The sequence below is a fragment of the Cynocephalus volans genome, chromosome 18, assembly GCF_027409185.1.
Source record: "Cynocephalus volans isolate mCynVol1 chromosome 18, mCynVol1.pri, whole genome shotgun sequence".
NCBI classification, from domain to species: Eukaryota; Metazoa; Chordata; class Mammalia; order Dermoptera; family Cynocephalidae; genus Cynocephalus; species Cynocephalus volans.
Window position 1 is genome coordinate 13,805,672 of NC_084477.1, and position 16,029 is coordinate 13,821,700.

General features: G+C 37.2%; 1 protein-coding gene across 1 annotated transcript in view; it reads left to right on the forward strand.

The window, feature by feature from the left end:
• Positions 1 to 2,284: 2,284 nt before the first annotated feature.
• Positions 2,285 to 16,029, forward strand: part of LYST (lysosomal trafficking regulator) — a 147,240-nt gene continuing 133,495 nt past the window's right edge. The window contains exon 1 of the mRNA XM_063082698.1: positions 2,285 to 2,476. Within this exon, the coding sequence (XP_062938768.1) occupies positions 2,285 to 2,476 (192 nt within the window). The remainder of the gene's footprint in view (positions 2,477 to 16,029) is intronic.

A 16,029-nucleotide genomic window follows, 5' to 3' on the forward strand; every position in this document is an offset into this window, starting at 1 on the left:
TTGTTTAGATTACTGTGTTCCAAGACTCCCTCTCTCAAGACTAGTTCTTGAAGCTAGGCATTTTTTTAGTGTGTTCTCAAGATTTAAAAAATTGGTTGGCTGTTTCATATATCACATATGAAGATTGGCCACAAATTTTTATGTCAGAACTTTATATGTTAAAATTTTTTGTGGTTTAATATTGCCATTAATATTTTTGTCTTCTTTTTTATAGGTGAAGCTTTATTTGAAGAATATTTGTTTAGTCTAGTTTATGAGCCCAAATTTATTTAGACTCCAAATGTTACAGAACTGTTGAAAGACTGGTAAGTATCTAATGCAATAAATATTGGTGGCCAAAATACTTTATTCAATCTAAGGCTTTGAAAATACACAGTTATGTGACGTTAATTAAACCCCCAAGTAAAGACAGCTGAACTTTCCCTTAGAGATAAATTGTGGTTTATTCTTACAATGGCATATATTGCACGATGATTTAAAGGAATGAACATAACATTGAGAGGGAAAAGCAAAGTTATAAAAATTATAAAAGGATACATGTAGTATACTATGTATATAAATTTCGAACAGTTAAAACAATACTGAATATTTTTACAGCTATAAGCATGTAAAAAAACAAAAACATGCATGGAAATGATAAACACCAACTAGGGAGGGGGAAGAGGTGTGGATGCAACTTTTCTGTACTGTAAGATTTGATTTTTTTACACACACACAAACACACATACACATGAACTGACCTGAGCATAAGGTGATATTAATACTTACTAGATCTGGGTGTTAGCTATAACCTCATGTTATATATTCCTTGTAATTTTCTGGGTATTTGAAATACTAGAAAACATTTAAAGAAAATATGCAATCATCTTTTCAGAATGGCTGAAAGACATTCAATTAAATTCAACATTTCTGTTAGGAAAAAATAAATACTTCTCAATGTACAAAAGCAAAAGGGCCCCCATCACCCCTACTAATGTTATTCTGTTGGTGCTAAATAATGCAATTAGATAGAAGAATGAAAATTGTATGAATATTGGATAGGAGGATTCAGAATTTTTATTATTTGTATAGATAAGGCTTTATATCTGGAAAAGCCAAAAAAATCAATAAGAAATTTCAATAAGAAATTTGGCTATATGATTACTATATCAGAAAATATCTACTTCCTATTATATGCCTACTGTGTACCAGTTTGATATGCTAATTAGAGTATACAATGGAAAACAAAATCCCATTCAGAACAGTGGTGAAAGGTATAAAACACCTGGGAATGAACCTAACAGGAAACGTGTAAAGCCTGCTCTATGAAGAAACACGAATTTCTACTTCAGGGAAATAATAGGATAAATGTGCATGTAGTGTAAAGGTGTTCATTGCAGCTTCATTTATGATAACAAAAGACTAGAAGTAACCTAAATATTCAACAAGAAGAGATTGGCTGCATAGTTATAGCACATCTGTGATATAATGAGTATATAAAATATACATTCAGTGGAACGCCATATGGCTGTTAAAAAATGTAAGAGAGAGCTTGTGAAAAGTTTTTCACAATATCTGAGTGAAACAAAGCAGGTAATAGATGATTTATATATAATATTCTATCTATGTAAACCTCTATATATTTTATGTACATTTTTAAGTCAGGGAAAACATACATATCTGCAAAAAAGTATAATGCTTTTTACTGATTTGGCATATTGTGATTTTAGGAAGTGGGACTGAAATATTTCCTCATTAATTGTCATATCTAAAACTTTATGTTCATTTCCATTACCTTAATTTCTACAAGTTAGCCCCTAATTATTACCATAACTTTTTAGTTTTTCACATTTTTATATTTATAAAGTTGCAATGTGTCTTGCAATAGATGGTGTCTAATAAGCACTGTCAGGAGGCTGCCCTTGTAAAGTAGTTGACCTTGCCTGCTCATGAGTGAACTTGGTCATAACCGTTCACATTGTCAGAGCTTCAGTTGAATTCTTTGCATTGCTTGTACTATACCTGTTGAGTTTCATACGTTTTCCTTGTTGTTTTCTGAAACTTTCTGTGGATTCCCTCTGGTAAGATGAAGAAAGCATCAACGTCAAAATTTACAGCATGATGTTAGCACCTGTCTAGGTCAGAGCAATGCCTGAAAATATTATAGGGTTAGGTACCGATATTCAGTAATTTTAAGTCAATCTTCAGTTAAAAACAAACAACAAAAAACACATAGTTTTAAAAGTAAATTTTTATTTGTTTTTTCTAATCATCTTTTTTGTAACACTTATTTTACAGTTTGGTCATGAGCACTGACAGTAACTCATTAGCACGTGAATTTCTGACTGATGTCAACCGTCTTTGCAATGCAGTGGTCCAGAGGGCAGAGGCCAAAGAGGAAGAAGAGGAGGAGACGCACATGGCGACCCTTGGACAGTACCTTGTCCATGGTCGAGGATTTCTGTTACTTAGCGAGCTAAATTCTATCATTGATAAGGTAACATTATCATATCAGATTTTTCACCAGTTTGTTATAGTTAATTTTAGACACTTAATTTCTGAGTTACATAGTTTCTGAGAGTGTCTTTGAGATAAAGTCCTATCTCTCACATCACTCCAACAAAAAGCAGCAGCCCCACTTATGAACATACTGTTTATTTGGATACTTTTCAAAATATCTGAAATATCTTAGAATTATAAATGGTCTTTTTGCTAAAATAGTTTAATATGTACTATATTTTTTATCCTAGTATCAGTGAGATAACCATAATTTTAGTAGAGATGTAAGATTATAATTCAGAAATATGAATTTGCACTTTCAATAGACATCAACTACAAGTGTTCTTTAAAAAGTTCATGGTAAAATTGAATTAAAAGATAATATGAATGCTTCTATGAACATTTTGAAGACCTCTTGTATGTTTTTAAAAGTGTAGTTTAAATTATATTTAGGGAGCTTGCTAATTCTGGGGTGAAAGCAGAGAATCCTTTCATATAAACTAATATTGAGTCCTTTAGCTTGTATGCATCTAATTTTTCATACATTATTGTTTTTGCTTAAAATATGGTATGACCGTGTGGTTTTGCTGTTTCCTTATTATAGAATTCACAGTTTTAAAGCCAGTTGGGACTAGAGAGATGTTTCCATCTAACCTTCTTTTGTAAATGAGAAAACTGAGATCCATAAATATTAAGTAACTCACACAAGGTTACCTTGAAGCCCAAATGTAATTTATATCTTTATTTTATTTTAGTAGAAAACAATTATTTTATGAAAGAAAAATGTCACAATCTGCTTTCAGGGGTCTAATTAGTGTAGTTAGAAAATAATATTTTGGATGCTATGAATTGAAAAGATGATAAAGTCTCTGTAGCACCAATATAATAGATATTTTTTAACATGCTGGATGTTACTGGCTTTAGATATAAACTTAGCCATCTTCAAATAAAATTTCTTTGCTATGAAAGCATTTTGCTAATAAATACATACATTGAGTAAATATAGTGACTGAAATTAAATAATGCCTTTGTTTTCACTAAACTAAGGAACCTAACAAATATAAATCAGGAAGAATTTGTTCACTGTGGTAGCCACCTGTCATGGAATTTTCCAGACATTTGCAGGTTTATGTATTTTTATTCTTTATCATGAATGTGATTTGTTAATTTTCATTTATTTGTGTAACTTTTCTATAAATTAAATTTAAAATCAGAAAAATTAAGTAGTTAGACCGTGCATAGTGATTTTCTACTTTGAAATTTTGATTATTTAATATACGTACCATGCTCACTTCATCTTACCCCACATTAAAAAATTCAGTGCTTTTGGGCCGGCCTTGTGGCTGGTAGTGCCGAGGCCACGGGTTTGGATCCTATATAGGGATGGCCAGCGCACTTACTGGCTGAGCGTGGTGCAGACAACACCATGCCGAGGGTTGCGATCCTCTTACGAGTCAAAAAAAAAAAAAAATTCAGGGCTTTCTCTCTTTTTTTTCTAAGTGAATTTAAAGTAGTATATCACTGTAGTTTTAATTTGCATTTCTCTGGCAACTAATGATGTTGAACACCTTTTCATGCACTTAGAGGCTTTTTCTATATCTTTTGTGAAAATCTGTCAAGTTTTGTGCCATTTTTAAGGCCAGGTTATTTGTTTATTATCTAGTCGTAGTAGTTTTTTATGTATTCTGGATATTTTCTTTGTAAATATGAAAAAGAATACTCTCTTTTAAGTCATGAGATTTTTTTTTTTTTTTTGTCTTTTTGTGACCGGCCGCACCACACTCAGCCAGTGAGTGCACCGGACATCCTTATATAGGATCCGAATCCGCGGCGGGAGCGCTGCTGCACTCCCAGCGCCGCACTCTCCCGAGTGCGCCACGGTGTCGGCCCCGAAATATTTTTTAATGTATTATTAAATGACTAAAATTATTCAGGTCATAACTACAATAATCTTTTTCCTATGGTAATATTTTTTAGTCCCTTCTTTCCACCTTTTGAAATATCTGTAGCAATATTAGGAACAGCAGAAGTTTTCTTTGGAGTGACAATAAATAACCATTTAAAAAGTAGGGCTGGAACCTAGGACTTCTGGAACTGGTGGAAGAGAAGAGACCCACAGAGTTCGTGGAGATGCAATAGGCCATGGCAAGAGGAAGGATGGTTGGCTTCGATCATTCAACCCCCCACTGCTCTGAACCCCTACCACTTTTGAGCTAGCCTGGTACAAGGCAGGGAGTGACTGCATCACACAGATTGGCTTGGCGAAAGTCACAGCAGCACCCTTTGTGGTAACTTGCTTGGAGTCTGTAGTGGGGAGGAGGGCTTAGGAGTGCACCATACTAGCCCAGAGGCCGGAAAGACCACTGGCTGGGTTCCTTCAGGCCCACATAGGAGCGAGTGGCTGCAGCCAAGGGGAAAAAGAAACCGCCCAGAGGCCAGTGAGTCATAGCAAGGGATGCATATACGGCTTACCCCACAGGAAGTGGTTGGAGTGCAGGGGAAAGGCTGGCCCTCTAGGGGAATATTGGGGTGTGGCATGGACAGCTGTTATCAGTAGAAATTGGTCAGGCAGATAGAACTGCAGGGGGTGCAATCTTCAGGAAAGACCCCGTCCTGGGCTGGAATTTCCACACAGCCCAGCCCCAGAAGTGACTAAAACACCAACAATTAAAATTCAATCTGCACGAAGAGCCTTCCCGAGACAGTCATCAGCAAAGCAGCAATTTAGCTCAATCATGGAGCTCAAGTTCTAGTCCCCACAGGAAGTTCCCCTCATCTGGGAATTAACAACAGGACAGCACAGTAGTTTCAGTGCAGAGTCTAAGTGGTAGTGGTAGCTATTAATCCACCACAGAATGGAAAAAAACCACAGACCAGAGACGAAGCTCTGATATTTAATGGTAAAGATCTAACACCACCAAAGATTACCTATAAAGCCTAGAAGCGATAGCAGTTTCCTCAAATGCCCAGTCATCAATGTAAAGACACAAAGATCAAGAAAGAACAGAAATATGACACCACCAAAGGGAACTAACAAAGCTCAAGCAGTCGATCAAGAGGAACAGCGTATCTATGAAATGTCTGACAGAGAATTCAGAAAAACTTTCTTAAGGATGTTGAGAGAGTCAAGAAAATACAGATAGAAAATTAAATAATATCTGGAAAACAATTCAGGAGCAGAATGAAAAATTTGATGAAGTAATAGAACCAATTAAAAATATATAAATTCTAGAAATAAAGAATGCATAATCTGAATTGAAAAACTTGATAGAAAGCTCCAACAGCAGACTTAATCAAACAGAGGAACGAATCAGTTGGCTTGAAGATAGAACATATGAAATCATCCAGTCAGAAAAGAAAAAAGAAAAAAATAAGAAAAGAGACAGAAATACAGCAAATATGGGACTGCCTTAAGCAAAATAACCTCCATATAATTGGCATACCCAAGTGAGAGGAAAAAGGAAGAGACCTAGAAAGCGTGTTCAAGAAAATAATGACTGAAAATTTCTCAAGTATGGAGAAAGTTAACAGTGTCCAGGTACAGGAAGCTCAGAGGTCACCAGTCAATTCAATCCAAAGAGGAACACCCCAACAGACACCATAATCACATTATTAAAATCCAAAGACAAAGAGAAAATATTGCAAGTAACAAGAGAAAAGAAATACATAACATTCAATGGAGCCCCAGTGTCTCTCAGCAGATTTCTCAGTAGAAACCCTACTGGCTAGAAGAGAATGGGATTATATTTTCATAGTGCTGAAGGAAAAAGACCATCAGCCAGGAATTCTCCGCCAGCAAAACTAACCCTCAAATATGAAGATAAATAAAGCCTTTCCCAGGCAATCAAAAGCTAAGGGAACTCATCAACAGTAGACCTGCCTTGTAGGAAATGCTAGAAGGACTTGAAGGGAGTTCTTCCATCTGAAAGAAGATGATGCTGAAGAACAGCAAGAAAACATTTAAAGGTACATAACTCCTTAGTAAAATAAGGAAATGAACAACCTCAGAATACTCCAGTGCTGTAAGGGTGGTGAATAAACCACCTACCTCCTTAGTATAAAGATTAAAGGACAAACCTAACCAGACAATAACATATACAACAACCGTATAAGAGACAGGCAGTATTCAAAGATGTAACTGGAACAACAGAAAGTCAAAAAGTTAGTGGGTGAGGGAATGACACCAAAGCATAGAGTTGGCTTTGTTTTCTTTTTTCTTTTATCTTAGATATCAAAGTTCAGTTGTTAGTCTACAATAACTTATTAACTATAACATGTTTTTTATAAGCCTGATAACATAAAACCATATATGAGACAAGGTAACCATAACACAAAAACTTGTAAGAGACATACTGAAAATAAATAGCCAGAAATAAAATGTACTGCCAGAGAAAACCACTCAACTACAAAGGAAGACAGTAAGACCAGAAAAAAGCCTCTACAAAACAACCGGGGGGGGGGGGAGATCTCTATTATATATTGTTAAAAACCTAAATGTAAATAGACTAAATGCCCCAACTAAAACACACATAGAGTAGCTGAATGGATTATAAAATGAAAACAGCAGTGTGCTGCCTACAAGAAACTCAACCTATAAAGACACACACCAACTGAAAGTGAAGGTATGGAAAAAGGTATTTCATGCAAATGGAAACCAAAAAAGCAGGAGTAGCTATACTTATATCAGATAAAACAGACTTCAAGACAAGGAAAGTAAAAAGCAATGAGGGATGGCATTATATAACAATAAAGGGATCAGTTCAACAAGAGGGTATAACAATTCTAAATATATACACACCCAACTCTGGAGCACCCAGTTATATAAAGCAATTACTATTGGACCTAATGGGAGAGACCCAAACACAACCATAGTTTTGGGGACTTTAATACTCTAACTTCAGCAAAGACAGATCAGAAAGAAAATTATCCAGGAAACGTCAGAAGTAATCTCTACTATAGGCTGACTAGACCTAACAGACGTTTATACGTTTCATCCACTAGCTGTAGAATACACACTCTTTTCAGTGGCACGTGGAACAATCAATAGGCCATATGTTCAGATGGAAGACAAGTCTCAACAAATTGTTAAGGACTGAAATCATTCCAGCTACCTGGTCTGGCCACAATGGAATAAAATTAGAAATCAACAACAAAAGATACTGGAAACCATACACATGGAAATTAAAAATATATACTCAAACAGTGAATGGGCCAAAGAAGAAATTAAAAAGGAAGTTAAAAAATTCCTGGAGACATATGAAAATGAGAGCACAACATACCAGAACCTGGAAAGTTTATAGCAATGAATGCCTACATCAAGAAAGAAGATTTCAAATAAACAACCTAACATTATGCCACAAAGAGCTAGAAAAACAAGAACAAACCAAACCCCAAATCAGAAAAAGAGAGAAATAACAAAGATCAGAGCAGAAATAAATGAATTAGAGATTTGAAAAGAAAATAAAAACTATTGATGAAACAAAGAGTTGGTTATTTTAAAAGAAAAATAAAAATGATAAACCTTTAGCTAGACTAATGATGAAAAAAAGAGTGGACTCAGATAAATAAAATCAGAAATGAAAAAGACATTACAGCTTATTCCACAGAAATACAAAGGATCATGAGAGAGTACCACAAACAACTATATGCATACAAACTGGAAAACCTAGAAAAAAGGGATAAATTCCTGGACACATACAACTTACCAAAGTTGAATCATGAAGATCTAGAAAATCTAAGCAAACCAATAACAAGTAATGAGATTGAAGCAATAATAAAGTCTCCCAACAAAGAAAACCCCAAGGCCATCTTTTTATTTATTTTATTTTTATTATTATTGTTATTAATGACTAATTCTACCAAACATTTAAGGAAGATTCTCAAACTCTTCCAAAAAATTAAAGAGGAGGGAATACTTCCAAACTCATTCTACAAGGACAGCATTACCCTCATACACAAACCAGAAAAAGACACAACAAAAAAGGAAAACTACAGACCAGTAGCCCTAATGCACACAGATGCAAAGATCTTGAACAGAATAGCAAACAGAATCCAACAACACGTTAAAAAGATCATTCACCACGATCAAGTGGGATTCATCCCAAGGACACAAGGATGGCTCAACATATGCAAATCAATAAACGTGATACATCACATCAACAGAATGAAGGGAAAAAAACATATAATCATTTCAATAGATGTAGAAAAAGCATTTGATAAAATCCAGCACCCCTTCATAATAAAAACACTGAAATTAAGTATAGAAAGAATCTGCCTCAACACAAAAAAGGCCATATATGACAAACCCACAGCTAATATCATACTGAATGGACAAAAATTGGTGGTTTTTCCTCTAAGATCTGGAACAAGTCAAGGATGGCCACTTTCCCCATTCCTATTCAACTTAGTAATGGAAGTTCTAGCCAGCTTAGCAAGGCAAGAGAAAGCTATAAAGGACATCCAAATCAGAAAAGAGGAAGTCAGACTATCCCTATTTGCAGATGACATGATCATATACATACAAAAACCTGAAGACTCCATGAAAAAATTCCTAGAACTAATAAATGAATTCAGTATAGTGGCAGGATACAAAATCAACACACAAAAAATCAGTATCCTTCCTATATGCTAATAATGAAATAGCTGAAGAAGAAATCAAGAAAGTAATCCAATCACAATAGTTACCCCCAAAATGAAATACCTAGGAGTAAATTTAACCAAGGAGGTGAAAGACCTCTATAATGAAAACTATAAAACATTGGCGAAAAAAACTGAAGAGGACACAAATAAATGGAAAGATATCTCATGATCATGGTTTGGAAGATTTAACATCATCAATATATCTATATTACCCAAAGCAATCTACACATGCAGTGCAATCCCTATCAAAATACCAAAAGACATTCTCCACAGAAATAGAAAAAAAATCTTAAAAGTTGTATGGAAACACAATAGGCCCCATATAGCTAAAGCGATCTTGAACAAAAAGAGCAAAGTTGGAGGCATCACACTTCTGACTTCAAAATATACGATAAAGCTTAGTAACCAAAACAGAATGGTACTGGCATAAAAAACAGACAAATTGACCAATGGAACAGAATAGAGAGACAAGAAATAAACCCACAAACTGACAGCCAACTGATTTTTAACAAAGATTCCAAGAATATACACTGGGGAAAGGACAGCCTCTTAAATAAATGGTGCTGGAAAAACTGGATATACACATGCAGAAGGTTGAAACTAGGCACCTGTCACTCACCATACACAAAAATCAACTCAAAGTGGATTAAAGACCTAAATTTAAGACCCGAAACTATGAAACTACTAGAAGAACACTACACAAAATGGGAGTGGGCAGCATTTTGTTGAGTGAGACTGCAAAGGCACAGGCAACTATAGCAAAAATACACAAATGGGACTACATCAAACTGAAAAGCTTTTGCACAGCAATGGATACTATCAACAAAGAGAAGAAACAACCTACAGAATGGGATAAAGTGCTTGCAAATTACACATCAGACAAAGGGTTAATATCCAAAATATGTAAGGAACTCAAATAACTCAACAGCAAAAAACCAAATAACCCAATTAAAAAATGGGCAAAGGACCTGAACAGATATTTCTCAAAAGAAGACACACAAATGTCCAACAGGCACGTGAAAAAATGCTCAAAATCACTAATTACCAGGGAATTGCAAAGTAAAACCAGAATGAGATAACATCTCCACACAGTTAGAACAGCTATTATCAACAAGACAAAAAGTAACAAACGCTGGCGAGGATGCAGAGAAAAGGGAGCTCTCCTACATTGCTGGTGGGAATGTAAACTGGTATAGCCACTGTGGAAAACAGTATGGAGTTTCCTCATAGAACTAAAAATGGGTCTACCTTAGGACCCAGCCCTCCCACCCCTGGTATATAGCCAAAGGAAATGAAATCAATGTTATCAAAAAGACACCTGCACTTCCATGTTCATTGCAACACTATTCACAGTAGCCAAGAGATGGAATCAATCTAAATGCCTATTAACAGATGAATGGACAAGAAAGCTGTGGTATATATACACAATGGAATACTACTCAGCTATATAAAAAAAATGATGCCCTACCTTTTGCAGCAATATAGATGGAACTGAAAACCATCATTTAAGTGAAGTAAGTCAGGCACAGAAAGACAAATACCACATGATCTTGCTTACATGTGGACTTGAAAAAAAAGTGGTTCTCATGAAGTAGAGAGTATAATATGGTTACCAGAGGCAAGAGGGGAGAGAATGTGGGGGGTGGGGGGGAAATTGTAGAATAAAGGGTACAAAACCATGCCATCTACTCTTAAGTGATTCAATGTGCAATATGTATCAAAGTGACACCCTGTAACCACCAAATATGTACAAGTAAATGTTAAAAAAAATAAGTAGGGCTGAGCTGACTGGTTAGCTCACTTGGTTAGAGCATGGTGCCGATAACACCAAGGTCAAGGGTTTGGATCCTTTTACCAGCTAGCCACCAAAAAAAATAATAATAATAATAAAAATAATTAAATGTTGATTATATGGCAATCAATATTTAATTCTTTCAATTAGGAATAGAGAATGGTCATTTGAGTCTTTAAGGGGAATTAATTAAACAAGATTTAATCATTTAACAAGGAATCATTACACTAGACATGAAGCCATACATTTCGGGAGGAACTTTTGCTTTTAAATCTGTGCTTCTCATGAATAGGAACACTTCTTGGGTACGCTGGGGACGAGGTGATTTAAGCCCTTGCTCATCCACTGCAGTCCTTTTGCTTTATTAATAGATATTTAATATAAAATGTTAAACAGACCTTTTTACTGTAATTTACATACAGTAAATGCATAGAAGTTAAATGTATAGTTGGATGAGTTTTGACAAATATATACACCTACGTAACCACCACCTAGATCAACATTTAGATCATTTCCATCACCCTAGAAAGTTTTGTCATGCCCCCTTTCATTCAGCCCCTACCCTTTTCCCACTTCAAGACAACCACTGTTCTGATTTCCAGTATCTAAGTGTAGGTTTGCTTTTTCTAGAACTTTTACATCAGTGGAATCATTCAGTATGTATTCTCATGTCTGAGATTCATCCTGCTGTTGCATGAACCACTGTCCTTTGCATTTATTTCTGATTAGCATTTTGTTTTATGGCTGTACCACAATTTGTTTAACTATTCACCTGTTGTTTAGTCACACAGGTTGTATGCATTTGGCTGTTACAAATAAAGCTGCTGTGCACATTCTTATAAAAGTCTTTTATAAGTATGTTTTCATTTCTCCTGGGTAAATATCTAGGTGTACAATTGCTGGGTCAAAGGATAGGTGTTTGCTTAACTTTAAGAAACTGCCAAACTGTTTTTCAAAGTAGTTGCACCATTTTTCATTCTCACCAGCATTGTACAGGAAGTCCAGTTGTTCTACATCCTCTCTAATGTTCGATATTGCCAGTCTTTTTAGTATTAGCCATTCTAAGTGACTGGCTGGTATGCAATAATACCTATTAAAATACCTTCAGTAGTAGCTTTCCATCACATTCTAGGTATAGTCCCAGTTCCTTGGCATGTCATCCAGAGGTCCTTGGACCCCACTGACTTAGTGCCCACCTGCTTTTGCAGTTCCCTAGACATCAGTTTGGTTTGGAATCTCAACCCTTTCCTCTGACTCACTTGCCCTTTCTCTCCCATCCTGCTACTACTACTTCTGTATGGCTAGGATGGGCATTAATTTAAAATCCAATCTAAGCAATGTAGTTATGAGTAATAGTAGATTCTTGAAATATGTTTCTTGAATTGAAAAATTACTGCCTCAGTGAAAGTGATTTTAATGGTTATTGTTGCTATGGGGAAATCACAAAGGTGTGATAGTCATTTTCCCTGCAGAAGGGAAGACATGAAAATGTAAGTATAAAATAGGAATGGTATGATATTGACTGATTTCTGTAGGCTGGAAAATCTAGAAATAGCCAGGGAATGGATCTTTTTATGGCATATATTGCCTAATGTGGCATATTGGGAATTTTCCACTTGGATGGCATGAGGGAACCCCTCATTCCCCTGGATACTGTGAATATTGCATATATTTAGGACCTTGGGAGATATAACCAGAGCATGGTTTGAAATAGAGGGCTGCAAGTTCTGTTTTGTCAGTGTGCCCACAAATAAGAGAAAAAGATTTTATGACTTCCAAAGGACAGAATCACATATGTAGTTTCTTTGGGACTAGAAAGGATAAATAAATCTGGTAATGTTTGAAACCTAAAAAGTAATAAGTCCGGAGGGTTCAAGAGAGCCGCCCCGATGATGAATTGCATTAGAAATGATGGTCATTGAGTGTGAAGCTAAGGGTCGTTTCCCCGCTGTTGTGCTGGGCAGCAGGATGGCAAGAGTGTCCTCAGGACTGCAGTTCCAGTGACAACCAAAACGCTGCATTTGCTTCAATCTCGTTCTTGTGAAAGGCCTATGATTTGCAAGAACTAATCCATGTGGTGAGATGGGGCGGCAGCGTGACGTCCCAAGGAGGGAGAACAGGTGGCATGGGAGGAGAAGCTTCATGGAAGAGGTGTTGCCAGTGCTGGGCCTTGCAGGGGATGGGGGCGCCCTGGGCTGAGTGAGAAGGAGCAAAGCATGTTCCAGACCATGTGTCCTGCAGGAGTCAGGAGGCGGGAGGTCTGTTCATATAGCAATGACAACATGCCGGTGTTCTGTTGTGGGGCAAGGGCTGAATTATTAGGACAGCATGTCCGTGGCACTTCTTCATGGACTCTCGAGGTTTCTGTCAGCTCCATTAGAATGCTATTAGTTCATCTGCTAAAGATGGAGACTCAGATCCGAAGGACTCTACAGGAGCGAAGTGCCAAACCCTATTTATTGTTTTTTTGTTGAGACCGTGTACATTTTTACTGGCATCTTACAAAATCTTGAGGTATACTGAGTATGAGCTATACATGGAAATGTTATCCGGCTATCTTTAATCTTGTTAATTTTGAAGTAAAGCACATGAAAATGGGGCACTTTAGTGTAATTTTAACTTTGCCTACACAGCTTAAAGTCATTCATGCCGTGAGTGTTTATTGAACACCCAACTGTGTAGCAGGCATATGGTTGGCAGAAAAGGGGGTGATTGCTGAGGACTAGGGTCTGAGCCCTGGGGTCCATGCTCTGAGAGAATGGCCTGGAAGTATGTTTGGGAAAGTTTCCCATTGTATTTAGAGGTGAATCCAAACTCCTTTGTGTGGCCCACAAGGCACCATTTGATCTGGCACTGCCCACTTCTCCAGCCTAAGCCCTCCAGGCTTTTCTCCTAGCAACTTCCCACTTGCTATGCTCCAGCTACACTGGCCTTCTTGCTATTCTATGAAGAAGCCAAACCCATTCCCAACCCTTCAGATACTTGCTAGGAGCCCATTCTCTCCAAATCTTTGCACGGATGCCTTCTTCTCATCAGTTAAGTATCTGCTCGAATGGCGCATCCTGAATCGTCTATCTAAAATGTCCCGCTTTTCATCACTCTGTAATCCCTCCCTGATTAATTTCCTTCATAGGACAGCATTTTACATGAACTTTTTTTATTTGTATCCATTATTTTCTGTTTTCTCTGCTAGAATGTTGGCTTCATGAGGATATGGATATTGTCTTTCATGTTCACTGCATCCAAAGTGCCTGGCACAGAAGGGGTATTAGTAAATATCTGTTGAATGAATGAAAGAGAAAAGTGGGCATTCAGACATGGACAGTTCAGCAAGGTGGTTGCTAGAGTAGAAGTAGATCGGGAACATGAAACTTAAGTTTACCGAGGGGGGCAGTTGGGGTGTTAGAGGAGTCTCCCCACAGAGGAACCAAAACCTGGAGAATGAGTTGGAGTTTGGCAGGTGGGAGGTAGGATAGCAGAACTGCAGCAGCGGTGTGTGTGAGGAGGCCATAGTGGGGAGTACAGAGGTCAGTGGTGTTCATGGGAAGCCCTCACTAGCCGGACGTGTGCAAGCCAAAGGTGGACAGGAATCATACCGTGAAAGGTCTTCTAAGCCTGAAGAGGGCTTAAGATTTTGCTTTGGAAGAATTTTGAGCCTTTCCAAAACAAGAATGCTAGAAGGAATAGTGAGAATTCTCTTTCTCTGCTCTCTCACTTCCTTTGACTCTTCAGTTCATTGTAATTGCACTTGCCTCTTAATCACTCCATTAAAACTGCGTTTGTTAAGGTCTCCAAGTCCCCTCTTGTAGCTAAATGCTTTTCAGCCTCATCTTGCACAGTTAAAGAACAACAGCTTTGGCCCTGTTGATCTCCTTTCTTTCCTGAACCGCTCTCTTCCTTGGTTTCTCTAGTTCTACTTCTCTTTTGGGGGACTACTTCCCAGTCTCCTTTACAGGCTTCTCTTCAGTGCTGGCCATCCTTAATTCTTTAAATAGAACTCCATTCTCATCAGTCTCCTTTTGTCATTCTGCATACCCTCCCTGGGAAGTCTCATATATGTCCTTGACTTCTGCCCCAGTGTCTCCCAAATCTTTTTATTTACTTCACATCTTTTTTAAGTTCCAGATCTGTGTATTCACTGTCTACTCAAAAGTTCTCTCCGTTTGCATATCCCACAGGCATCTTAGAGTCAATATGTCTAAAAAGTGAATCCATTATCTTTTACCCCAACCTAATATCACTCCTAAGTTTCCTGTCTTGGTGAAAACATTATCAACCACCTAGTTAGCTAAACCAGAAACCTGGGAGTCCTTCTAGATCTTTATTTCCTCCCTTATGCCCCATAGATAATCAACTGTGTGTTGTTTCAATTCTACCCTACAGTTTCTCAAATATGTCTCCTTTCACTTCTGTTGCCAGAGTACTTGAGATAGTCATCATTTCTCTTATCTAGAAAGTACTGCCTTCTATTACCAGAACTTTTGCATTTCTCTCATCTGTGTTATTATTTCCCTGACTCTTATCACTGACTGCTCCCCTGCTCCCTAATTCTGTCCAGGAAATCCGATTGTATCAGCCTCACCCCCACCCCACTGATTGGTGTAAGGAATGAATTCAAACTCGATTTGTCATATCACCCTTAACCACCTGTGTCCCAGGTTCCCAGGTTTAGCTCTCGAGCTCCAATCCTACTTCCACACTTCTGAAAATGATTGTTCCTATTTATGAACCCCCTAACTGAATACCTGCACCACACCTGGGTACTTACTCATACTACATGCCTTCCCTTGTTCTTTAACTGTTTGTGTGTGTGTACTTTATGGACCAAATCAGGGGACCTTCTCCAGGGCTTGGACCGTATCTTCCAGAAGGGGTAAGACAGTAGTCCTGTGGAAATGGTGTGCAGACAATAAATATTTATTAGATTACCTTTGCTAATGAGTCTCTGTTTACATTATTTATGAATAATGACAATTTCTCTTTTAAAAATTGTTTTCTCTGAATTTTACATTTAACTGCATGAAGACTTTACATTTTTCTAGTAACTTTGTGTTATTAGTTTGCTAATTAATAGGGCTTAACTTTTCATTTTCACCTAGCAAATCATTTTTTCATAGGTG